Source organism: Quercus lobata, chromosome 1 (assembly GCF_001633185.2).
Source record: "Quercus lobata isolate SW786 chromosome 1, ValleyOak3.0 Primary Assembly, whole genome shotgun sequence".
NCBI lineage: Eukaryota > Viridiplantae > Streptophyta > Magnoliopsida > Fagales > Fagaceae > Quercus > Quercus lobata.
Window position 1 is genome coordinate 5,554,255 of NC_044904.1, and position 26,275 is coordinate 5,580,529.

Sequence of the window (26,275 nt, forward strand, 5' to 3'; positions counted from 1 at the left end):
CTAAGTTGTCTAGCTCACTATAGTATAGGTCAAAATAAAATGAAAAAAAGAAAGAAAGAAAGAAGAGATTATGCCTACTCATCATAAGTCAAAATGGGGTGTTCTAAAAAGTTCTAAAAATATCGTTGATATTTTGCAATGTTATTAAAGCTTCCTTAAATTCCATAATCGGATAAGAGTTTTGCAACTCAAATGCCACACTTCTTAACATTTCCAACGAAACCGTATAGGTTAAAATTCACTGTCTCTCTAATAATTAAAAGAAAATAGTAATATAGTATTTTTCCAAAAAAAAAGAAGAGAGGGTAAAAGAATCCAACGGCTCGATTTCTCCGCAAAGCAGGTAGAATTTGACAGCGATTTCTTCGAAATCTCACCCCCCCGAAAGTAGAAAATCCCGAACTCGCGCTCTCTCTCTCTCTCTCTCTCTCTCTTACAGTCAAAGCCACACAACCGCAGAAAATGACAACATAAAATGACAACATATCCGTGGTTCTTATCTGTCTCTCTATTCTTTCTTTGTACATACATAAAAGAAAAACTCTTTCTGATACTTTTTGTAATTGTCTTGAATTATTGGTGGTAGTTAGTTTTGTGTATTGCTTCAGTTAATATATATATATTCACTTTTTTACCTGACAAGAAACCAATTCTTAGCTTGCACGACATGGGTATTTTTGTGGGTATAGTTTGAAGTGAAGTCTTTGGACTTTTATCTTGATGACTAGTTGGTCACTTTGTGGGTGTGTACGTATAATAACTGGCTTCACATGTGCTTGTGTTTTTTTTTTTACTATTTAAGATTTGCCGGTGATTCCTTTTCTATGGAGTGAATTTGAGCTTGACGTCTGATTTTTGGACTGTGTTGCTCTGTGGTTCACAGAATTTTTTTGTGTTCTGGGTTATTGATAAAAATGACAGCTTTCATTCTGTTTAGTTGGATTTGAAGTAAAAGCGTGTAGTTTTCTTACAGGGTTCATTGAATTGAGAGGTTTCCTATTCTGGGTTTTGGTCCAAAGTGAATGCTTTGATTCTCTTTAGTTGGTTTTGAACTCATACTGTCTGGTTTTTCCTGTTTTGATCTTTGTTAATGCTGAATTCATCCAAATTTAAGGTTTTTGCTTTCTGGGTATTCGATAAAATGTATGATTGATTTCTCGTTACTTATATTTGAACTCGAATTGTTTATTTGGTCATTTCTGGACTAAAATTTGAGGTATTTTTAGTCTGAGTTTAAAAAGATGAAGGGGTTTCTGTTCTTTGAAATGTTAGTTGTGCTATTAATCTCTTTGCTATGTGGTTGTGCAATGAGTAAGGAGTGTACAAACGTTCCTACTCAACTGTCATCACATAGTCTTCGACATGAGCTCCTTTCATCCAATAATGAAACATGGAAGGAAGAGATGTTTTCACACTACCATTTGATACCAACCGATGATTCTGCGTGGTCTAATTTGCTACCAAGAAAGGTTTTGAGGGAAGAAGATGAATACAGTTGGGCAATGATGTATCGGAAAATGAAAAATCAAGGTGGCTTTAAGTTTTCTGGAGATTTTCTTAAGGAAGTTTCGTTGCATGATGTGAGATTGGACTCAAATTCAATGCATGGAAGAGCACAGCAAACAAATTTGGAATACCTATTGCTGTTGGATGAGGATAGCTTGGTTTGGAGCTTTAGGAAGACAGCTGGATTGCCAACACCTGGCAATGCATATGGGGGCTGGGAGAAACCAGATTGTGAGCTTCGGGGCCATTTTGTAGGTTAGTTTAGTTTATTAATCTTGTCAATCATGACTTCTGTACTTCCTGTTCTGTTTATTTAATCATATTGTACTCTTGTTTTCTATGCAAAGCCATTGAGTCTTTCTTAGATTCTCTTTCTTTCCTGTATGAATAAAATAATTAGATGACCATAAATGCAAGGAAGTTCAAGAAAGAAACCAAAAAAGTCTAAAAAGTGCAATGACTGAAAATCACTTTACTCAGGTCACCCTGTTTAGTTTCATTTTTTTCCTTTTTCTGATACAATATCACATGCGAGTTCATTTCATTCTACAGTTTAGACAATATTGTTTTTTATGTTCATAGTTCCTCTATATCCCTGTTCATGAGCATCAGTCTTCTAAACTGCTTTCAACTAAGTGGAATGATGTTTAAGTCAATTTTAGGCTTGAAATTTAGTCACTATGGTTATACTGATTAGCAGGTTCTGTTTTCTTGAAGGACATTACTTGAGTGCATCAGCACTAATGTGGGCTAGCACTCACAATGATGCTCTCAAACAGAAAATGTCAGCAGTAGTATCCGCTTTATCTGAATGTCAGGAGAAAATGGGAACAGGATACCTTTCTGCTTTCCCGTCTGAGCAATTTGATCGTTTTGAAGCTATAAAACCTGTTTGGGCTCCATATTACACTATCCACAAGGTAGATCCTACTTCAATTGTTCTACAAGATGGATTTGATTTATTTGGCCACAAGAAGCTATGCAATTAGCTTTGAACTTCTATATTTTGACAGATCTTAGCTGGCCTACTTGATCAACATACATTTGCTGGTAATTCTCAAGCTTTAAAAATGGTGACATGGATGGTCGATTATTTTTACAACCGTGTTCAGAATGTGATATCAAAGCACAGTTTAGAAAGGCACTATCTGTCACTTAATGAAGAAACTGGTGGCATGAATGATGTCCTTTACAAGTTATACGCCATAACGGTATGTGAACTTATCTAAATGGTTCTGTAGCTCCTCACCTTGATACTTCAATTTACTCTAGTGATACTAATTGTTTCCTGAACTGGGTTGACATATATATCTGCAGAAGTGACCAGATTGGTAATCAGTTGAAACTTATATTAAGTGTGCTATTCCAGAAGTCTTGTTCAATCATATGTACCTTATGCCTTTATTCTGTACTAATTAAAAAATCTATGAGACCATATGAATTTGCAATTGTTATTGCAATTGTTATAGAATCTGAGCCTTTGTTTTATTTTATTTTATTACAAACAATCCTGAGCCTTTGGATATTTAGCATCATTACATGAGAAGCAGGCCTTTTATGCTTTGAATGGTGGTAAGTGGTAACATGTTTTAGTTGATTATGTTTTCTAAAGTTTTTGGCACAGTGTTGTTACTGTAGGTCTGCAATGTACTTGTATCATTGTGAACTTTAGGTTTTGATGTAAGCCTTTCATATTACTATGTGCAGGGAGATCCAAAGCATTTGGTGTTGGCTCACCTTTTTGACAAACCATGCTTTCTAGGAATACTTGCAGTAGAGGTAAGCATTATTTTCTGTTCACTGACTCTAGGTTGATTTTTTGGATTTTCAAAGATTTCTCTCTCTCTCTCTCTCTCTCTCTGTGTGGTAAACATTAGACAGACAAGTAATCACTTTTCCTTTGGAGGAAACAAAGTAGTGTTCCCTACCTTTCAAACTGTTGCTTTTGTACCGAAAGGACTGAAAGTCTGAAACACCATTAGGAACACTCTGAACTTAGATATTGTCGTTAGTGGAGTTGTTCTTACTATGTTTTGGCATATAACATTTCCGATCAGGAAGCCGAGACTTTGTTACCTTGGAGAAAGCTATCTCTGATACAAATAGCATATACATAATGCAAGAATAGTTAGATATAGGATTTAGATTGAGAGTAGTAATCAGTGACCTTGTGGTCTAATGGTACTACTGTTGCTTGCCTTGTGGTTTGTTAGTACTCTATTTTAACGTAAAACCATTAAATTTGTCTATTAACTCTTAATTATTACAGGAAAAAGCCTATTCTTGTCAATAGCTTATTAATGGTTATAAAAAAGGAACAAGAAAAATAAAGTAGATTCAATTTTATGTATGCTCCAAATATCCAATTAAGAGGATCAAGGGTGTCACTGAAATTGGAGGGTTTTCTGCCTGAGCTTTCCTTGGTTCCACTTCTACCTTATTTCATAGCAATATAGAGTCAACCATCCCTGGCTTGTGCAGCTGAACAACAGTAATCAGAAATATTTTGTGATTTCTTGCCTACTGTTGGTTTTCCTTCTGGACATCAGTAGCATGTATGGTGCTCAATTTTGTGTCTTTATACCTATTTGGTTATGTAAAAAGTACTTTTAATATCTGATAAGAAATGCCAAAGGATGGTAAATTTACCGATGAATTACTGAATACATTCTTCTTTTCTCAGAATATGGTATTGATTTTACAGTAACTTTACATATACAGTTTTCAGGGTTTTTATTTTTCTTGAATTAATTCATATTCAAGTTTCCATGTTTTCAATTCTGATTTTCATACTTACAATTGTTTCACAATTTTTCTTTTTCTTTTTCTTGTAGGCTGATGACATATCTGGTTTTCATGCCAATACACACATCCCAATTGTTATAGGATCTCAAAAGCGGTATGAAATCACGGGTGATCCACTTTATAAGGTAACTTCTTTAATAAATTATAAACCATTGGAACAGTAATACTCAGTAAAGCCTGGCTTCATTTATGCTCCTATGCTTAATCATGATATGCTTTTCACCTTCCCTATTCAGTTGCACCTCTGTTGTTGGAAGATTTTCATCTTTTAATTGCTATATAGGGTTAGTTTTTGTTTATCTGAACGTTTATATGATACAAATGTGTCATGAACTAATCTCCAAATATTTGTAATGCTTGTTCAAAAATATGGTTTTCCAGGCAATAGGGACGTTCTTTATGGAAATTGTTAACTCTTCTCACAGCTATGCAACAGGAGGCACATCAGTTAGTGAGTTCTGGTAATAATAGTAATTCATATATCAATTCTTTCCCTTTACCTGAGTATCTCTGTATGCTACACTGAGTAAATACAAACAGTTGAAACCTTGTGTCCATTTGTTCACATGATATTTGCTAGTTTTTTTTTTTTTTTTGGGTTAAATCACCAATTCTTCCAAAAGCTTAAACTATTAGGAGATGATAAATAATTATATAACCACGTAATTCTAACACTCCCCCTCACATGTGGGCTCAAACTTCCTTTTAATAGATGAGACCCAACATGTGGGATTTTAAATGGGAGGTAGAGTGGAGGAGATAGGGATTGAACCCAGGACCTTCTGCTCTAATACCATATTAAATTACTAATTCTCCCAAAAGTTTAAACTATTAGGAGATGGTGAGTTTAATCATTTAATCACATAATTCTAACATTTTTCACTCTTTTCTGATTGTGTTTCACTTTGATCCCTTGCCTCTGGCAGGTCAGACCCAAAGCGATTGGCAAGCACTCTACAGACAGAGAATGAAGAATCATGCACGACTTATAACATGCTGAAGGTATGCTTTTTCCCCCCTCTAGGGTCTTGATGAAAATTTTCATTGGTTTTTCTATTGAAAGTTGATTTATGAGCAGCAATGAATCTAAATAATTGCATCTCATTTCACATTTGTGATTGCATATGGCCCTCAATTTTGTGATATATATTACCATGGTAACTGGGAATATACATGGATTACCATGTCTTACTGATTCTGTAGGTCTCACGCCACCTGTTTACGTGGACCAAGGAAATGGCATACGCGGACTATTATGAGCGTGCCTTGACAAACGGTGTGCTAGGCATTCAAAAAGGAACAGAGCCTGGAGTGATGATTTACATGCTTCCACAAGGTCGTGGTGTTTCCAAGGCCAGTGGCTTCCATGGATGGGGAACGAAAAATGATTCCTTTTGGTGTTGCTATGGTACAGGTGTGAATTGATTGTCAATTTTGAACTTATTGATTTAAGAATAGAAGTCCAAGGAGTTTTTCTTCAATTTGTGTCAATCTTAACTTCTTTCATCCGAGGTTTTGCTTTTTCATATGGTAGTTTTCCTGCTGAGCAAGTTGATCTGGTTTTCTACTCTTTTATCTCTTTGGTGAAAGTTCCCTGTTAACCATTGATGTTGTATCTCTTTAGCACTTTATCCATTTCACTAGTGTTTTCTTCCTACTGCTTCCGTAGGAATTGAATCATTCTCAAAGCTAGGAGATTCCATATATTTTGAAGAGGAAGGAGAAGTTCCTAGTCTTTACATCATACAGTATATAACAAGCTCACTTGATTGGAAATCTGGACGAATTTTGCTCAATCAGGAAGTTGATGCTGTTAGTTCATGGGATCCTTACCTCCGAGTGACATTGACACCTACTTTGAAGGAGGTACTGTTAGTTTGCTCTTTGATTATTGTAATCAAGATGTCACTGCTGACTATATTTTCTTTGGACTTCACTTACTAAGACATGGAATACTCAAATTGCTAATTACCAAGAATAAACATGAGTCCTTTTTATATAACACTATATCTGTTTTTCATTTATTTTTTTATGTAAATGCCCTCCATAGTTAAGGCTCGATTTGGTGGGAGTAAAACCTAGATCTAAAGACAGTTCTGGGAAACTTTATGTATACACACACAGACACCCAGCCACATTTCCCAGCACTTATGCATCTGTGCCTTGGAGACAAACATTCAGCCTGACCAATGACAATTGGTTTTGAGTATAACAAAGTCGCACAAAGTAGTCTTTTTTAAATAAATTTTTTCTTACTTATCAAAAAAAAAGACAAACAAACAAACAAAGAGTACTAAATGTAATCATCACTTATACTGTATCAAAAGTGAACTTTCAACCATCTGATCTAAGAGCTTAGGGTAAGAGCGTGTAGACTGTAAAACACAGAATGTTTCAAAGTACCAAGTAGGATAGCCAGGAGCCTATGTGCTGTACATGGTACTTAGGTATAAATTATTGTGAAAAAATCTTTCTATTTGCTAAGGATAATCTAGCTACAACTGAGAGGATTCAAGCTGAAGATTCTAATAAACCTAAGATTTTTCCTTTTTATGCTCTGATATATATTAGAACGAGAGGAACAGAAATGGCCATATTTTACCATGTCTAGTCTAACCTCTCTAACCCCAACTATATGTAAGGTGTCTTTTCTGGTTTTTTTTTTTGGGGGGGGGGGGGTGGTCTTGATAGATGTGAGATTAAATATTTCTTTTTGTTTTCTCTAGTCTTATCTCCAGTCAAAAGGAATCATTACGTCCAAGGCTATAACTGGCTTTTATACTGGATCTGATATGCAGGGAGCAGCCCAATCATCTAATTTGAAGTTGCGGATACCTAGTTGGACACATACAGATGGAGCAAAAGCATCACTAAATGACCAGAGTTTAAACCTACCAGCTCCAGGTGTGAATTTCTCCTCTATTAGCTCTTCTTCAAAAGAAGGAAACAACAAATTTCTACAGTTGTCCTTTTTCTTTTTTTCCTTATATACATATTTTTTAACTATTCTTATTTTCAACAGTATCATGTATTTCATTTTATATTTTTTGTTTTTGTTTTCTCAAATGAAAAAAGTGGTCAATGCAATTTAATCTTTCTGCCAAAAGGTCATTTGGCCCTACTCTCTGGCATCTTTGGAGCAAACTACAGAGTTTCTTTACTTAACAAAATTTAAAGTAATTAAAAAAAAATATATTATATATATATATATATATATAATTTCTTCACTTTTCGTATCCCGATGTAGGAAACTTCCTATCACTCACTAGAGATTGGAGGGTCGACGACAAAATAACCCTTCAGCTGCCCATTAGTTTGAGAACAGAAGCTATTAATGGTATTTTCAATGTACTTGACCAGTTTCTACATATACTGAACCTGAGCATACTTTTAATGATTAGCAAAAGAATTATTATGGATGATATATTACTGACAGTCTTTCCAATGAACTTCAGATGACCGGCCTGAGTTTGCCTCTCTTCAGGCAATACTTTATGGTCCCTATCTACTATCAGGTCATACCAGTGGTGACTGGGACATCAAAACTGGGTCAGCCAATTCTCTTTCTGACTGGATAACTCCAATCCCTGCTGCTTATAAAACTTCTCTGGTTTCCTTGTCCCAAGAGTCTGGGGACACAACTTTTGTCTTAACCAATTCAAACCAATCGATCACAATGGAAAAATTGCCTGCACCTGGCACCAATTCTGCTGTTCATGCCACTTTCAGACTCATCTTAAATTCCTCATCCCCTGCAGAAGTTTCAACAATGAAAGATGCTATTGGCAGATCAGTCATGCTAGAACCATTTGATTTTCCAGGGATGGTTGTAGTGCATCAAGGAAAAGAGAAAAACCTTGCAGTTGCAGACTCTTCTGGTAGTGGTGGATTTTCTGTTTTCCGGTTGGTTGCAGGATTGGATGGAAGGGCTGAAACGGTGTCCTTGGAGTCGGAAAGCAACAAGGATTGCTTTGTGTATAGTGGTGTGGATTATAATTCAGGTAAAAGCACGAAGCTCAGTTGCAAATCAGAGTCATCAGATACTGATTTTGATAAGGCTGCTGCTAGCTTTGTGTTGAACAAGGGAATCAGTGAATATCACCCTATCAGCTTTATGGCCAAAGGGGCAAGGAGGAATTTTCTTCTGGCACCATTACTGAGCTTTCAAGATGAATCTTATACTATTTACTTCAACATTCAATCTTAATAATTTAGGGAGGGCAATGGAGGTTCATGATAAACCAATTATACAATAAATTTCTGTTGCCTGTTACTTCAGATTTCTTAATTACTTTGGATTACACAGATGGGCTAAGTTAATGTTGATTTAAGGCTCTTTAAGCCTGTCTTGGTGTAGGGAGTCTGATAAAAATCTCTAGAAAGTGGTAATTGGGAAAAGGAGATTGTAAGATGTTAAGCTAGTGTTCTTGTGTAGTTTTACTTCCATTCTTCATTTTTATATTCATCTCCTACATCAAGTACTTTTCATAAGTATCCATGTCATTAATGCATTCAATGTAATTGTTATCGAAAACAATATTAACTGCATTTTTTTTATCATTCACGAGGATGATAAAATTTCTACAATGGAAATATATTCTGGTTGGAATTGTTTTGAATGCTTTTGGTTTATGTTATATAGTACAAATTTTTTTCTTTCCTTGGAATAATTTTTTGCTATGATAAGCACCTTAATCTTGGTATGAAGATTAAAAATATGTGCACTTCTCAATATGTGATATGGAGATACGTTGCACATGCTGGCCAGAACAGGACAGCAATAAAAGGGTTTAAGTTAACACCTTAGGTACACATCTTAAGTTGTTAATCACAGAGAGATGGGTAATTGTTTTATAGTTGTGCTACATTTGAACATTTTTTTTACTCAAGTTTGACTGCAGTGCCAAATATCTCTAAAGTTTTATTTACTTAAGGACCACTTAATTGCATGGGCTTAATTACTCTTTCAATATATGCATGAGTGCGACTATAACTTATGTACTATCTAGGTATTCAGACCTAGACTGTTCATTGAATCGTAAAAGGAAGATGTTCAAGATTTTTGAGGTCGAACCGGGGTTAAATCGTGATAACGTTATAATTAATTTAATAATTAATTAAAGCCTAAATACAGATATTAAAATTATAAAAGTAGCAAAATTGACTAATATATCTATATATGTGAGGGAAATTTAATGATTTTTAAGCATATATTTAATAATTAAATAAGAAAGTTAATAAAATAAAATAATAACCATAAAAACATTAAAATTTATGATTAATTTTTGAAGTAAAGTTGAATATCTTTGAAAGATTTTTATTATAATTTTTTAATTCCTTGTAAGTGATGGATAATTTAATTAAGTAGAATAAAATTGTGTTAAGTTTTTTTTTTTTTATAAAAAAATAAATTAAAAACATTAAAAAAAAAATTGCTAAGAGGTTGGACCGCATGGTTCTTGCCATAGTTCGTGTGGTCCAACCCCAGTTTTAGGGGTTCACGGAATTGCCACATATGCTCGATTCTCTATGCTTAAAAAACCGGATTTCAATCCAGTTCCCAGTTTTCATGGTCCAACCTCCTGGTCTAGTCTGGGTCTGAGAACCTTGTGTACTATAGCAATGGATAATTTGATCAAAGTTTGTCTATGTTTCTATTGTAGGTACCCTTGCTCTAGTAGAACTATTGTAGTTCAACTTGCTTTCTTTTTACACATGATGTTATATGCAACTTCTAAAATTTGTAGGTGAGTCTGTATGCACTTTTATAAAATCTGATGAAAATATTTTTATTTCACATTCTAATTTGGTATTCCTCATTTTTAACATTTTCTACAAATGGTGACTATAACTAAAGAACTATGTGTTACATCATCACATGGTTTAAGGAAAGAGGGTTGCCAAGGCATGAGCTAACCCATTTGCTTTTCTTTTGAGCCAACTGAAATAACAGCAAACAAAAGATCTCTAAGTTAAGCAATATTGTTAAGTACAGTGATGCAAACTAAGGATCATCAAGAGCTCCTTTGGTGAGTCTCTCAAAGTTATCATCATATGCAAATTGTAATGCCCACAAAAGTATTAATTAATTGTGTTTTGGTGGCATATATTTCTCATCGTAAGTCATTGTGCCAATAGTTCATATGTAATATTTAAGTTAGTATTAATTAATTGTGTTTCGGTGGCACATACGTAATATTTAAGTTTGATGTTCAAAACTTTGAAACTGGCACAAGGGGTGAGGTACATTGTTCAAGAGAAGGAAGTAAGAGTAAGCCTACATGGAGGATAATTGAGGATATATTAGGGAATGGAATCCTAATGTTAAAATTTTTGTTTAATTGATATTTTACATTAGTCATTAGGAATTTTTGAAATAGTAATCCTAATTTGCAACCAAAGAAGAAGAAGAAATAAAGAATTGTTTAAATCTTCTTACAAATTTTGTGAAAGTTACACTAGCAAAACATTCATAGACATCTTAAAAAATAAATCTGCTAAATTTTGCTCTTTTAAGGTTCATTCCCATACTGTTCAATTTTATCTTAAATTTCATCTTGCAAAATTGTTACAATTAGAATCCAAATATGATTTCAATTAGAGTATAATTTTGCACCACATGCCTCATTTAAGTTTTAAATTTTTATTCCAAGTGAGTCATTCAATGCAAAAGACAAGGAGTCCAATATAAATGAACCATAAAAAAATACAATCATATATCTAATCATATAATTTTACACCAAGAGTCTTTTTTTTTTTTCTTTTTTTTTGCCAAGTGATTATTATAATACTAACACAAAAGCCAAAATAACTACCTCACTCACTTAAATATTCTTAACTACACAGATTCCAATTTGCCACCTCCTTGGCTTTACTCTTTTATATCTACATTACATGTCTTTTATACGGATGGTAAAGGGCATGTTATTTTAGCTTACTAAATGATAGAATAAAAGGAAGCAAAGCTTATAACAATCACTTTTTAGAAATTATATAATGTTTGATTCGCTTACAATAACTTCAGCAATACACTATTAGACATTTAGGTAGGTATGTAATTATTATTTATTTTTAGCTTGATCAACTGTCTTTTATCTCACTTATACATCTATGAGTCTATGACTTTAGAGACTATTTCTATTATTCCTCGACAAAGTGCAGGACTCAACAAATGATATAAGATGTATAACATGTTTCTTTTATTTTTTTTTTTTAAGGGTAAATTTCACTAATCTACTTTAGGCTTCGGCAAATGCCAATTAGGTCCAAAATATTTCAAAATTGTCCAACTTGGTCCTTAAACACAAACTACGTTACAACAATATTCTCTCTCTCTCTCTCTCTCTCTCTCTCTCTCTCCAGCCTACAAACATAGTGCTAATTGCCTTTCTTTTTCTCAATAATTTTTTTTTCAATAAATCTTATCAATGAAAGTAATATAAATATTAGTTGAAAGAATATTATTCAAATTAGTTTATAATCTATATATTACTAAAAGTTAAAGCGTAGCATTTATTGTTGCTACGCTCCAATTAAGCCATATCATCATCCATGTCATCTTTTTTTTTTTTTTTTCCTTTTTTGTTAATTTATTACCTTTTTTAAAAGAATGCAAAATATATGATGACTTTACACATTTTCATGACTTTACACATTCTAAATAGTCTTAATTCTTTTGCTTTGCTACGTATTCTCATGAATTTTTTTGCATTAAATTATGCTCTCCTCCTATTACTCAAACCTCCTTCTTCTTCTTCTTCTTCTTCTTCTTTATTTATTTTTTTAAAATCTCCAACTATCCATTGAATGTTTTCCTATTTTTCAACTTCCTCAATTTATTTATTTTGGATAGAATATGTAGAATCCTTTCCATAATGACTGAGTGCAACCCACTCATCTTCCCCATTTACTCCATTAAACCCAATCGGCTAACTATTCCAATTCTCAATTAACCGTCCTCCTTGGTCTCTTTCTCCATCAAACAAAGTGATAACATCACCCCACTTTCCGACCACCTTATTAAATCCATTTTAACCTCAATTCAGTACTACTTCAATTCTTTGATCTTAACTCCTATTCTCTCTTTATTGATTTATTGATTTATATATTGCAGTTGCCCCCTTTTCATTTCTGCATAAGCTACCAAAACACCATTGGACTTGGTAATGCTATGGTCTTTTTTGCTCTTCTTCAATCAACCAAGTAACCAATTTGTCTCTCCTAATTTTTGTCTCATGCTCTTGGTTCCTCCTTTCTCCATCTAATTTAATTTACTGAGAAAACCAGAGAATTAGATAGTGCAAAAGCAAAAGAGACATATTGAATAAGAGATCAATCTTTAGACCTGATTTTTTGTCAATTATTTTTCTCCTTTTTGTCAATAAAAATGTTTTGATTATCACCCATTCGTTTTTTTATCCCATGTGAAATGTCTATAATTTTTTTTTTTTTTTGGTTATTGTTGCATGACATATACTTGATGAAATTTCTCTTAGACGTGTGGTAGCAACTAATCAATGGGGAGAATGCTTTTGAACACTATTTCTAAACTTGGGCACCCTATTCTCTTTTGAGCTTCAAATGTTTTTGTGGCATGTAATGGTTGGGAGAAGTTTCTTAAGTTTATGTCCATAAATGCCATCTACATATTGCATGAATTACAGCTCCTTACGGTGAGGGTTTTGATTTTAATATTTTTGTTTCTATTGGTCACATTTGTATGTGCTCTCTCTTTTTGTAGGGTTTGGCTTACCTCCAGTACTTTTTTAATTGGAGGTTTCCTTTTGTTTTAAATACACAATAGCAAGTAATTGCAAGAATAAGATTGAATGGGGGGAAAAACCTACTTTGTTAGTAGTAGAAATAAGATCTTCGATGTGGGTATGTGAGTTTGCAACGTTCGATAGTTGTAAAACTATATCTTACACTTTTTGTATAATTTTATAGACATGACTTGAAAAGCTAAAAAACTATAAAAGTTTCTTATTATAAAATAAAATATATAAAAAAAAAGACCAAAAAAAAAAAAAGACCAAACTATAAAAGTAACTTTTTTTTTTTGTTCATGAATTGCAAGATTTTATTGAAGGAAAAAGGCAAAAATAAATAACACAACAGGGAGACAATTACCAACATCAAAAGAACCAAAACAATCTGATTTGAAGCAACCAATGTTCCTTTTAAACTAATTTATAAATGTTTTGTTGTTGGAAACAATCAAGCTCAATCAATTATTGAAGCTTACGAATTTTTTTTGGCACTTATTATTAATCCAATTATCCTTATATCTAGCCCCTTAGATTAATTTTTGGGGGTTCAAGACTTCAAGTGACAGCCTACCAATAATGACATCCTTTGTGGTATCTCATTATTTACTTAAATATTTCATACATGCAATGCTTATTTCATTTAACATTTTTGAATTAATATTTTGTTTTTCGTTTTCCCATTTTAGTCTCTTTGCAAGTTTTGAAATTGCATAACTTCTATTACAACATTTAGATCCAGTTAAAGCACTGCACCTCATAAGCTTCTCAATAGTGTTGATTTCTATGACTAAGTCATTGGTATTTGTAATGCAAGCCTAAGTGGAGAATAAACTTTGAGATTCCATAAATATATACAACACATGGAACAAGAGGTTGAATTTATCTATACAAAGTTTTGAACAATAACGTATTAAACAGTTTTGCATAACTACTCTACAATCGTTGTAGTTTGTATTGCCAATGTCATCTTCATTCTGAAAAGTGAGAAACCAGGAAAATTAAAGAGAAAACTCACATGGTTGACAATGATTATATATTCCTTGATTAATTCCTCTTGGTTGAACATGTACACTCTCTAGAAAAAAAATATCTTGATCTCAATGTTGAGTGCAGTAAACTAGAATTCTTTGTCATATGTTACTTTTTAAAGATCTTATCAACTGTATAGATGGTACTTTTGGTTTATGAAACAAGATCAACAAAACTGTGGTTTTATATGATTATATTTAGATGACTTTACAATGCCATGATGGATGAGTTAGTCTTATTTTACCATATAATGCAAGTAATCATGTAATTTATGAATTTAAAGGGCAATATATTGTGGGATTTTTTCATATGTTGTAATTTAAAACACAATTTCAAATAACACATTGACTTTCTAAAAATATACATTCTATATTATATTAATTCAATAATATTCCAATAAAAAGTAATTATATCAAATTTTTCCGCACATTGCGCGGGTGTGCGACTAGTTATAGCTTAATCTTGAGCCAAGTATCCATTTTAATTTTTTTTTTTTTTTTAATTTGGATGCCAGGCATAATAATACCCAGCATAAAAGCCAAGATGATTATCTCACTTACTTAGGTAATATCACCTTATCATCACTATTGTTGAATGTTTCCGTGTATTAACACGGGTTACATACTAGTTAATATAATATATAAAGACACACTTAACTCAAAAAATCTAAATCCAATGGGTATGAGTTCAATTACTCATTATTCTCATAATTAATCAATATGAGACTTCACTCACACGTGTACACCCAGGTCGTAATCACAAAGATTGTAAAATGTTTATTTTAAATAATAATAAAAAATGATTTCCATGTTTTCCAATATTTTCAGCTAGTATAACTGCATTTTATTCTTTCAAAGAACTACAAAAACCAACTATATTTTACCCTTCAATTGTTGTTATGAGGTTCATGGAATATCTAGTTATCCATGCGATTGCACATTGCACAGAAGTTTTCCATTCGATGATGTTTTATTCTTTCAAATTACTGCAAAAAGTTGGGTTTGTGTTAATTTATTGTTTAGGTCAGGGTTTCCAAATGGACCTCTTTTCAACATCTGTTTGATGCAGTTAGTGCGTTGGAGACTAAAAGTGTAGATTAACACCTAAATTCATACCAAATCAAGTGTGAATAACATGAAAAAAATAAAAAAATTAAAAAAAAATGTTTTAGCCAATGTTTGTTTGGATAGATTTTAGGAATGATGAAAAATTTAAGAGAGAAAAGTGGAGAGAAAGATGTTTTAGTGAGTGTTTGGTTGGGAGAAAGAGTGGAAAAAAAAATGGGGTGGGATTTGTTTTCTCCCGAGGCCCACCAAAAAGTTCTCTTTCCAAAATAGACAAAAATGTTCATGTGCACTTGCACACGGATTTCATCCACGTCAATTTCTTTTCCCTTCTTCTTTTTTTCTTCATCCAATTTCTTTGTTTACCAGTTTTTTTTTCTTTGTCTACTTGCACATACACAATTGTTTTTGCTAAAAAATGTGTTACTTTTTTTTTTTTTTATTTAATGAGAACATAATTGTAAATTTATACTAACTTCACTTTCCATCTCTCCACTTTTCTATTCTCCCAATCAAACATAAATGAGAGAAAACTAAATCTCTTCTATTCTCTCACTTTTCTATTATCTCTCCATTTTCTATCTTCTCACTTTTCTACTCTTCCAACCAAAAGCACCCTTAATCTCACTATTTATTACTTTAATAATCCAAATTGGAAACATAATAAAAAAAAACTGTAAGGTTGAATTTATTCAACCATCTAATTGGCTTTATTCCGTGCCAAATTTGCTTGTATTTCAGCATTTAGTAACCCTATATCTAGGTGGGTTTGATGTAAGGGTAGTGAGTGAGATAGAGTGAAGTTTGCTCAAGAGTGTGCAAGAAAACAGAGACTCGCGGCTTGGCCTCGCGGGTGACTCGCGGCTGCAAGCCGCCAAACGCAGCACACGTGCCAAGCATGTCGGAAGGTGAACAGTCATGCTAGCTGGAGCACTACAGGACAAAACAGGACAACTGGCCATATGGTTATCTCGCGACTTAGTCAAGCCGCTAGGTCAAGCCACGAGCCACCCCTGTTTTGTAAATCCTGACGTTTCACATTCCTCTCCCACTCCAGTATAAATACCCCTTTTACCCACAAATGTAAGAGAGCTTCTAGAGAGAATTTTGAGAGAGAAACCCTAAAAAAAAAACAAGATTAATTCACCAACAATCTATACATTAGAGTCTCTTCAAATTCTTCAACTCTCTTCCTCTCCATTGTCAAATCCTTGAGAGGCATCTTACCAAACCTGGTTCTCACTATTTTCATTACTGTGAGAAGGCTGTTTGGATTTCTGGGAAGCAGTTAGGAAGGAACCAATCTTCATTGGTTGATGCTACGGTCTAGTAGCGGAATCCGGGAAGCTAGAAAAGAAAAAGGTTCGGCGCAACCTCGTTGGAGCAAGAAGCTTGGAGGGCTTAGGTGCACTGGGTAGATTAGGCTTGAAGGGTCTATTGTTGTTCTTGTATCCCAACTACATTTTCTAGTGGATTGTTTACCGCTTGGAGGGCGGCGGAGAGGTTTTACGCCGAGGGCTTCGGTTTCCTTTTCGATAACACATCACGTGTTGTCTTTGTGTTTGCATCTTCCTTCCTCTTTATCTTTGCCTTTTTATTATCTGCTGTGGGTTGTGATTTTAATTTGGTTTAGATAGTTTACCAATTCCATATTATAGCTTATGTTAATTTTCCACACACTAGTTGTTTGACATAATGCTTGAATTGGTTAAGTTGTAATTTGGGGGTCTAAACGTTCAAGAGTGTTAATACACATATTTGAACTTTCAAAAACCCATACTTTGAGGTCCTCTCAACTAATGAAACACTGCTACCTATGCAAACATGTGAGTTGACAAAAATAATCAACACCAAAAAAAAAAAAAAACTATCAAGTGATGTGTCGCACTTGCATAAATGCCAGTGTTTTATTGGTTGGAATAACCATTTATTAAAACTGGTAATAGATTATCACCTAACAAGATAATAAGACTATAGACGTTCTCTTCTTTAAAAAAAGACCGTGGAGTAGCTTTACTAAAAAAAAATTGGGCACACAAGGACAACCAGTCAGCACTTGGGAATATTGTTGGGGACATTCTCATTTGATGGGAGCATTTGAATGGATATCTGTGAGCAGCATTAAGAGAGATGGAAATAAGGTGACACATGTGCTTGCTACATTTGCACAAAATGTTAGTTCTGATTTGTTTTGGATGGAAGCGGTCCCATCAATTGATTTAAATAAAATTTGAGTCCAGTTTCAAAAAAAAATAAAATAAAATTGGGCACACACCCTGTCAAACCCATGTTTGTATGTAATATAGTAATAGGCATTACTTTTATTCAATTTCTGGTCTGTACTAGTGAAAAGTAAACGTAGTGGAAGCCCGGGAACCTCGCACAAACAAACGCACGTAAAAGTTTGGAAATTCCAAAACAAGAAAGAAAACTTATGATCCTCAAATACGGTTTCGATTTTTTATGGCTGTTTTTTGTTTCAACAATGGCCACAACAAAAAAGTAGAAAGTTTATGGACGCAACAAAATCTTAAAACAACACCCGACAATTTTGCATTGTAATGGGTCTTATTTAATTTTGACTTATGATGGGTTGACATATGTTGTAAAAATGTTATGACCATACAAAAATTATAGTGAAAATTTATAGATGGCTATTCTTGCTCATAAAACTCCACCTGATATGGATAATGAGGCCTATTTTTAGTGTCACTCTCTCTAACAAATGCTAATCTATCTTTATACACTAGTTTGTTTGACTTGTATGTTTCTAATGTGTGTTTTTCGAGTATAAAATAAGGCCTCGGGTGAGCATGTGCATTCTCACTGTTCAACCTTTGCTTGTGAGTCTTTTTTGGATTGAACTTTTGCATTTGGAATCTTGGATTTAGTGTTTGACACTATGTTCCACTTATCATTATAAGTACTACTTTTATTCTCTTCATTTGAAATTAGAAAGTGAAACAGTTTTTGCTGTCCTGGCCTTTTGTTCCCATTGAATTCTTGCAAGTTTAAGGCTTTGTCGTTCTGGGATCTTTTATAAATATGAAGGGCCTTTTGTTCTTTAACATGTTGGTCCTTTTTGCTGTCCTTTGCTTCTGTGGTCATGTCATGGCTAAGGAGTGCACAAACATTCCTACTCAACTATCAAGCACACTTCAAGGCCAGCTCTTTGATTCCGGGAGCAAGCGTAAAATCCATTTGACACCAACTGACAATTCCGCTTGGTCAAGTTTGGCGTCCGGTGACGTAGATAGATACAGTTGGGATATGTTGTATCATAAAATGAAAAATCAAGCTGTGTTTAATGTGTCCACTGGCTTTCTCCAGGAAGTGTCATTGCATGATGTGAGATTGGGTCCAAATTCAATACATGCGCAAGCACAGCAAACGAACTTGGAGTACCTATTGATGTTGGATGTGGATAGCTTGGTTTGGAACTTCAGGAAGACAGCCGGTTTGCCAACACCTGGGAAGCCATATGGGGGGTGGGAAGACCCAAGTGAAGAACTTCGGGGTCATTTTGTAGGTTGGTTTTTAAACTTGGTATCAAGACTGTTGCATCATACATGTCACAAATTTCTACTACTATTTTTGTTTTGAACCCAATATAGTAACATTCATCTTTACTTAATGGAAAAGAAGTCCCATTTGAGCTAGAGTTAATTAGCCTTTTTTATTTTCTTTAGTGGGTGGAATTTGGCATATTGGTTCACATCATTCAAATGATTAAACAATCAATAGACAGTAGGGATTAAAAGAATAACTGAGATAAGTAGATCCTTTGTTCCTCCATATTATATAGATACCTCTCTGAAAGAGGAAATTTTAATACCTTACATTTTATCTTTCATGTTTACAATGAATAACTAGTTTTTGTTATCTTGAAGGGCATTACATGAGTGCAACAGCACGAATGTGGGCTAGCACTCACGATGACACTATTAAACAGAGAATGACAGCATTAGTGTCTGCTTTAGCTGCATGCCAAAACAAAATTGGCAACGGATATCTTTCTGCTTTTCCCGCTGAGCAATTTGATCGTGTTGAAGCTATAAAACCTGTTTGGGCTCCATATTACACAATTCACAAGGTAGAATCTACTTCTGTTGCTTTAAATGATGGAAATGATATATTTGGCCTTAAAAATATTTTACAATTAGCTTTGAACTTTTCTACTTTGACAGATCTTGACAGGCTTACTTGATCAACATACCATTGGTGAAAATGCCCAAGCTTTAAAAATGGTGACATGGATGGTTGACTATTTTTACAACCGTGTTCAGAATGTGGTAACACAGTTCAGTTTAGAGAGGCACTATCTATCACTTAATACAGAATCTGGTGGCATGAATGATGTTCTTTACAGGTTATATAGCATTACGGTAGGTAAATTCATCTCTGTGTATTAGCTCCTCTAATGGATACTTCAAATTTAATTGCTTGATATTAGTTTTGTACTTGGTTGAGATGTGTTTCAGGAGAAATAAAAGATTGCTAAGCCACTTGGAACTTACTAGTTTTGTGTTTATCATATCTACCGTATCCCCTGACTTTCGTTTATGAGTTTCTTAATCTACCTTGTAATTTTTAGAATATGCAATTATTACAGAACTTGTGCTTTGGATATTTTATGGTATGACAGCACCCTGCAAGAACTGTTGCCTTGAATGAAAATTACCTCATTTCTGTTCCTCTAGTCAATATTCAGTAGCTCATTTCATTATCTAATAGCCACTAATGAAAAGAAAAACATTTTAAAATGTTACCATTGTTACATCAGATATTTGCCTAATATGATATGAATTGTGGAAAGTGGAAAGTGGAAAGTTTAAATATTCTTTATTTGATTAGATTTTTCATTAGTGCCTTCCTGCCTTCCTGGTAGCATGCTGATTCTGTAGCTTTCATAATACCTGTGTCATTCAGATCATTTGGTTCTAATATAAGCCTTTCATTTTATTATGCGCAGAATGATCCAAAGCATTTATTATTGGCCCATCTATTTGACAAACCCTGCTTTCTGGGAGTGCTTGCACTACAGGTAATCCTTATGTCTGTTGACTAAGTCTAGTGCAGTTTGGCATATAATAAAGTTCCAGCAATAAATTGAGGCTTTTTTACCTTAGAGAGTGCTGTCTCCACTGCAAATATACAATATTATGAAACAGTTATCTTTAGGTTCAAAGTCGAAATGAGTAGCATTGTCATCTAATGATACTGTTGCTTCACCTTTTTGTAGAAGGTTGCAGGATTAAATAACCTTTTCTTTTATAATATGCTCTATCGGTAGTGTTCCAGAATGCATATGTGCGTGCATGCACTCTTTGGTTCCCTTCAAACATACATGATTCCACATGTGGATCACTTATCTTGATGCAAAAATTCAAAGCCTTCCAAAAGAAATTTCATTATGGACGTTTTGAAAGTGAGAGTAAGACCAACAATGTTTTGTGGTGTAGGAAGTGATATTTATGTGAGCAATATTTGAAGTCTTACACTTTCAAGGAAGTGGAGATGTGAACTGAATTTTTTTGTTTAAAGGTTGTAACGGGAGATGACCTCATCTTGTGTTCTTGTCTATAGTGTATTTATGATATTTAAAATAAATTTTAAAAAACAAATCACCATAACAACCAAGTCTTAGTCCCAAATTTGTTGGAGTTGGTAATGGATTCTCAACAGTAAAAAGGAGATTCAATTTTATGTAGATCCAATGATCCACTGTAGATTATTATGTGAGTGTTTGAAGTTGGTGGTTTTCTGTCTGATCTTGCTTTTGTTTCAGTTCTTCCTTAGTTATTGGCCATCCATTGATGAACAAGTTGAACTATATCTCTAGGATAATATTCGGTTTACTTTTAGCCTATCGTTCATTTCACTTCTGGAACAAAATGTGTCCTGTAGTAAATCACTTTGGTAGCATATTGTCTACCATTTTCTGTCCCTATGTTTATGTGGATTCTAAGCAGTAATATGTACTATCTCATTAGAAATTGAAATACATAAGTATAGTAGTAAATGTACAGAGGAATCACAGAATAGTGAATACATTCATCAGAATACCTTACAGATTTTATGCTTCTCTTGAAGTTACACCAGCTATGCGTATAAGTTTAAATACTTCTCTTCTGAATTAGTCAAGCTTCTACGTTATTCTAGATTCTGATTTTCATACTTGATATTATTTGATGAAAATTTATTCTTTCACTTGTAGGCTGATGACATAGGTGGCTTTCATTCCAACACACATATCCCAATTGTTATTGGATCTCAAATGCGGTATGAAGTAATTGGTGATCCTCTTCATAAGGTACTTGATAAAGCCTCGTATAATTTCCACTGCTTATACTTGTGCTTAATCATTATATGCACTTTTTTTCTCTTTCCCTTCCCCCTTTTTGTTTTGACTGTTACTTTGATGATGCACTTCCTGTTTAATTGTTCTTCACCATTCTTGTTGAGACATTTTGATTCTTTACTTTTTAGTCCTAGTTTTTGTCACTTTATAGGCAATCTTGTTTGTCTGAGGCTTCACCATATGATAAAAAATATGGTTATGAAACTTTTTCCAAAAATTTGTAATGTTCATTCGAAATTATGGTGTGACAGGCAATAGGGACGTACTTCATGGACATTATTAACTCTTCACACAGCTATGCCACAGGAGGGACATCAAACTCAGAATTCTGGTATTAATAATAGTCAATATTTCAATTTATCTCCACTGACCTAAATCTCCATATGCCACGCCTTGTAATATGAAACCTCATGTGCATCTTTTTAACATATGGACAGGGGTAACCCAAAGCGATTAGCAGATACTCTGGGCACAGAGAATGAAGAATCATGCACAACTTATAACATGCTGAAGGTATATATTTAAACAAAATATCCGGGTGGTGATAGAATTCTTTATTAGTCGTTCTTTTAAAAGCAGATTTGCAGCTATAAAATATTTACACATTTACATCAAATGTTGGATTTCCTTTGACATTTGAGTGTCCATGGCCCTTTTGTTTTTCTGAGATACATGACCCCTGGTAACTGGAAATATATTTAGATTTGCATGCATTGGTGACCATTTGTAGGTCTCTCGCCACCTGTTTACATGGACCAAAGAAGTGGCATACGCAGATTATTACGAGCGTGCCTTAACAAATGGTGTTCTAAGCATCCAGAGAGGAACAAATCCGGGAGTGATGATTTACATGCTCCCACTAGGTCGTGGAGTTTCCAAGGCCAAAAGCTACCATGGATGGGGAACACCATTTAACTCTATGTGGTGCTGCTATGGAACAGGTCTGGATTTGATTGTCAATTGTAAACTCATATAGCTTTAGGAAAATCAAAGTCCACCAAATTATTTTTCACGTCACCACAATCTTAACTTCTTTTAATCTCATGATTTGCCTTTTCATATTATGATTGTTCTACTTCTAATTGAGCAATCTCATGTTATACCTCTTATAAGTTCCTTTGATTTAATAAGTTTTTCTTCTTGCTGCTGCTTCTTTAGCAACTGAATCATTCTCAAAGTTAGGAGATTCAATATATTTCGAAGAGAAAGGAAAGGGTCCTGTTCTTTACATAATCCAGTACATATCAAGCTCACTTAATTGGGAGTCTGGACAAATTGTGCTCAATCAGACAGTTAATCCAGTTGTCTCCTCAGATCCATTCCTTCGAGTGACATTCACATTTTCTTCAAAGGAGGTACTGGTCACAGTTATTTTTGCAATCTACATATCCTGTTGAATATATTTTTCCCTTGACATCACTTGGTGAGAAAGAAAAAGCAAATTGCTAAATATCAAAACTAAAACAGGTCCTCTGTTTTCTTTTCAGACTTCACCCTTTACATAAATACATTTCTGTTACACTTTAAACTTTATTGAGAAGGCCTATTTTAGTGGAAGCAGAACAATAAAAGATATATCGAAACTTGGAATATTTTCATTCACTAAAGCTATATCATTCACGTTCCTTTTCAATTTTTTCTGGTTAGGAATCTTTAGTTTCCTGATCAAATTTCTAATTTCCTCCAAAAGCAAATGACTCCTGCTTTTGGAGGTTGCTTTCTGGCAAAACAGGCTTTCCATTCTTTTTGCATTCTTATTATAGAATGTTAAAACTTCCTTCTTCAATTCAAAACTTTTTTAAAACATGCTGACATTACTTCCAAAATATTACCTATGATACTCCTTTTAAAAGATGTCGAATTGGAAAGAGGTGAACCTAATTATACCCCGTATACTATCTCTCTCTCTCTCTCTCATACACACGTCCAACACTCCATATGCACGCGCACTCACACAAACCACACACACCAATGCACAAGCAACACGTGCTGTGAATGCACAGACAAACATTCATCCTTTAATAAAACTCAAATTTCACATATGACAGTACTGTTATTTACAATAAAGGAGAGCTTAACAAAGACACCATCTAAATTGACCACCAGTTATGTTGTGTTACGAAAGTACTTGAGCCATCTAATGTGGAGGCTGAAAAACATATGCTGTGTTTCAAAGTACTAATTAGGTATGAAGGTGACTAATTAGTTAAACAATGAACTGTTGAGATTCTTAACTAGGTCAATATGTGCCACACTCATGGTAATGGGGCACAGGTTACTGAGAATGCATTGTTCAATTTGCTATGGATAATTCAGTTACAAATTAGAGGATAAATTTAAGCTAAAGATTCTAATATGGAAGGCAGAAAAACTGAGACTTTATATTCTCTTATGCTAAAAAGAGAAAGGCCGAAAGGGGTCATATCTTACAAAATTGATCCATTCTAGCATTGAGAAAAAACTTTTCTTTTTGGGGCACAAGACAAGAGTGGCAGGGTTCACTGGTGTAGAATATAATGTGCTTTTGTGCAGTGCTCACAGCATTATTTGGTTTCTGTTAGGCAATAACTGGTTTTGATACTAATTCTGACATGCAGGGGGCAGGCCAATCTACCCTGAACTTGAGGATACCATCTTGGACAATCAATGCTAAGGCATCAATAAATACTCAGAGTTTGACTGTACCCGCTCCAGGTGTGGATCTCCTCTCTCTCTTTCTCTGTGTATATGCTACCTTATCTTCTAAAGAACAAACAGATCAAAAAGCAAAAAAAAGTCTTGGCATGTTTCTGCAGTTGCCCTTTTTTTTGTTCAAAATTTTAATTATTCCAACAATCTGATCATTCCCAATTCCATCATGGGTGTAAACTTAGAGTTTCTTTCTTTCTTTTTTTTTGGGGGGGGGGGGGGGGGGGGTGTTACTAATCAGAAACTGACCATTTTCTTGGTTATTTCATTAATGATGCAGGTAATTACCTATCAGTAACTAGGAACTGGGGACCTGGTGACAAATTAACACTTGAGCTGCCCATTAGTTTGAGAACAGAAGCTATTGAAGGTAATTTTCATTATGGATATTCCTCTTAAACAATTTATGCAAATGCTGTTGTCCTGCATACCCTTTTTCTTCCTTAACTTTTGTAAATGTTTATGATTAGCAACAGAATTTTTATGGATGATATATTACTTACTATTCTATCCAATAAACTTCAGATGACCGGCCTACTTATGCTTCTCTTAATGCAATACTTTTTGGCCCCTATCTACTTGCGGGTCACACCACAGGTGATGGGGACATCAAAACTGGAAAAGTAAAGTCCATTTCAGACTGGATAACTCCAATCCCTGCTGCCTACAATGCTTATCTGGCTTCTTTTTCCCAAGTGTCTGGAACCTCAAATCTTGTCTTAGCCCACTCAAACCAATCAATTGCAATGTTTCCATCACCTCCTCCAGGAAATAGTTCCACTGTTAGTGCTACTTTCAGACTCATCTTAACTGGCTCACCTCCTCCAAAATTTTCGACACTTACAGATGCTATTGGCAAGTCAGTAATGTTAGAACCATTCGATTTGCCAGGAATGGTTGTAGTGCACCAAGGAGTAGATAAAACTCTTACAGTTGGAGTCCCTCCTGCTGCTGCTGGCCCTTCCATTTTCAACTTGGTTGCAGGATTGGATGGAAAGAATGGGTCAGTATCATTGGAGTCACAAAGCAACAAGGGTTGCTTTGTGCATAATAGTATGAGGCTCAGCTGCAAGTCACCCTCATCAGGTCCCGATTTTAATCAGGCTGCTAGCTTTGTAATGGAACAGGGACTAAGTCAGTATCATCCTATCAGCTTTGTGGCAAAAGGGGCTATGAGGAGTTTTCTTCTGCAACCATTACTGAGCTTCCAGGATGAATTTTATACAGTTTATTTTGACATTCAAGCTTAACAAGTTTGGTGGGAGAGTGGGAGGTTCATTACAATTTAACTCTTCCCTCTTTGCTACTTCTCTCAGGAGTAAGAGTTGCTACTTACAGTTGGACCTTTATTAATATGTAAGACTTCTGAAGAGCAATGATTTTGTTTTGATGAATGAAGAGGAATAATTTTCATAAGCCAACTTGATCATATATACATATGGGTGATGATTAACTTTGCTTGTGATTGTGCGTAAAGGTAAACATCATGCATGCTTATCCTTACGCTTATTTAGACGTGAGAAATAAAATTATGGATGTTGTGAAATGGTAGAACTCTGGCTTTAGATTGTTGATGGACTAGTTTGTGTTAGAATTAGACCCCGGTAGATGGATTACGCAGTGAATTAACTGAGTCGATTAAGTAATCCAATTCAGCATGTAACAAGAAGATAAATAATACACTCCAATAGCACAAATTCAAACACAGTGGAGACAGAAATATGGTGACGCAAGGGAAACCAATGAAAAAACCCAAGGGAAACCTTCCCTAATGTTAGAAAAATTTTACAATAAAAAACTTTTTCCTAAACTCTACATCATGTGACAGTGCATAAAGGTAAACATCATGCATGCTTATCTAGACGTGAGAAAATATAACTATGGAAGTTGTGAAATAGTAGAACTTTGGCTTTCAAATTCACAAGTAAACAATTTAAGAAGGTAACAAGAAGATAAATAATACAACGCCAATACGCAATAGAGACAACGATGTGGTAATGCAAGGAAAATCGATGGAAGTTAAAAAGAAGTTCAATGCATGCAAACTCTACATC

General features: G+C 34.3%; 2 protein-coding genes across 3 annotated transcripts; both read left to right on the top strand.

Annotated features, from left to right (window-relative positions):
- The first annotated feature begins 419 nt into the window (after positions 1-419).
- LOC115975906 lies at positions 420-8,930 on the top strand. 2 transcript variants are annotated; one of them, XM_031096957.1, is made up of 12 exons: positions 420-1,761; positions 2,224-2,426; positions 2,520-2,717; positions 3,214-3,285; positions 4,341-4,436; positions 4,693-4,772; positions 5,238-5,313; positions 5,515-5,725; positions 5,981-6,177; positions 7,110-7,215; positions 7,559-7,648; positions 7,767-8,930. In XM_031096957.1, the coding sequence occupies exons 1-12, from the start codon at positions 1,242-1,244 to the stop codon at positions 8,516-8,518; spliced, it is 2,601 nt and encodes an 866-aa protein (XP_030952817.1). In that variant the 5' UTR covers positions 420-1,241; the 3' UTR covers positions 8,519-8,930. The 2 variants fall into 2 exon arrangements, with proteins under 2 accessions (XP_030952817.1, XP_030952810.1); XM_031096950.1 differs by having other exon boundaries at positions 446-1,761; positions 7,038-7,215; positions 7,767-8,920.
- A 9,020-nt stretch (positions 8,931-17,950) lies between these two features.
- On the top strand, positions 17,951-25,638 carry LOC115975917. Its single transcript, XM_031096973.1, has 12 exons — positions 17,951-18,701; positions 19,063-19,265; positions 19,360-19,557; positions 20,145-20,216; positions 21,390-21,485; positions 21,785-21,864; positions 21,971-22,046; positions 22,264-22,474; positions 22,692-22,888; positions 24,131-24,227; positions 24,502-24,591; positions 24,747-25,638. Exons 1-12 carry the CDS (start codon positions 18,218-18,220, stop codon positions 25,469-25,471), a joined length of 2,529 nt encoding a protein of 842 aa, XP_030952833.1. The 5' UTR covers positions 17,951-18,217; the 3' UTR covers positions 25,472-25,638.
- Positions 25,639-26,275: the final 637 nt, after the last annotated feature.

What these genes read in the sequence shown, in the direction of transcription:
- LOC115975906 (XM_031096950.1), top strand. Translation starts at nt 1,242, where the DNA reads ATGAAGGGGTTTCTGTTCTTTGAAATGTTAGTTGTGCTATTAATCTCT. An exon ending in TAGGAATACTTGCAGTAGAG is followed by an intron (nt 3,286 to 4,340) that starts GTAAGCATTATT and finishes TTTTTCTTGTAG; the next exon opens with GCTGATGACATATCTGGTTT. An exon ending in TTTAAACCTACCAGCTCCAG is followed by an intron (nt 7,216 to 7,558) that starts GTGTGAATTTCT and finishes ATCCCGATGTAG; the next exon opens with GAAACTTCCTATCACTCACT.
- LOC115975917 (XM_031096973.1), top strand. Translation starts at nt 18,218, where the DNA reads ATGAAGGGCCTTTTGTTCTTTAACATGTTGGTCCTTTTTGCTGTCCTT. An exon ending in ACTTCGGGGTCATTTTGTAG is followed by an intron (nt 18,702 to 19,062) that starts GTTGGTTTTTAA and finishes GTTATCTTGAAG; the next exon opens with GGCATTACATGAGTGCAACA. An exon ending in TCACATTTTCTTCAAAGGAG is followed by an intron (nt 22,889 to 24,130) that starts GTACTGGTCACA and finishes TCTGACATGCAG; the next exon opens with GGGGCAGGCCAATCTACCCT.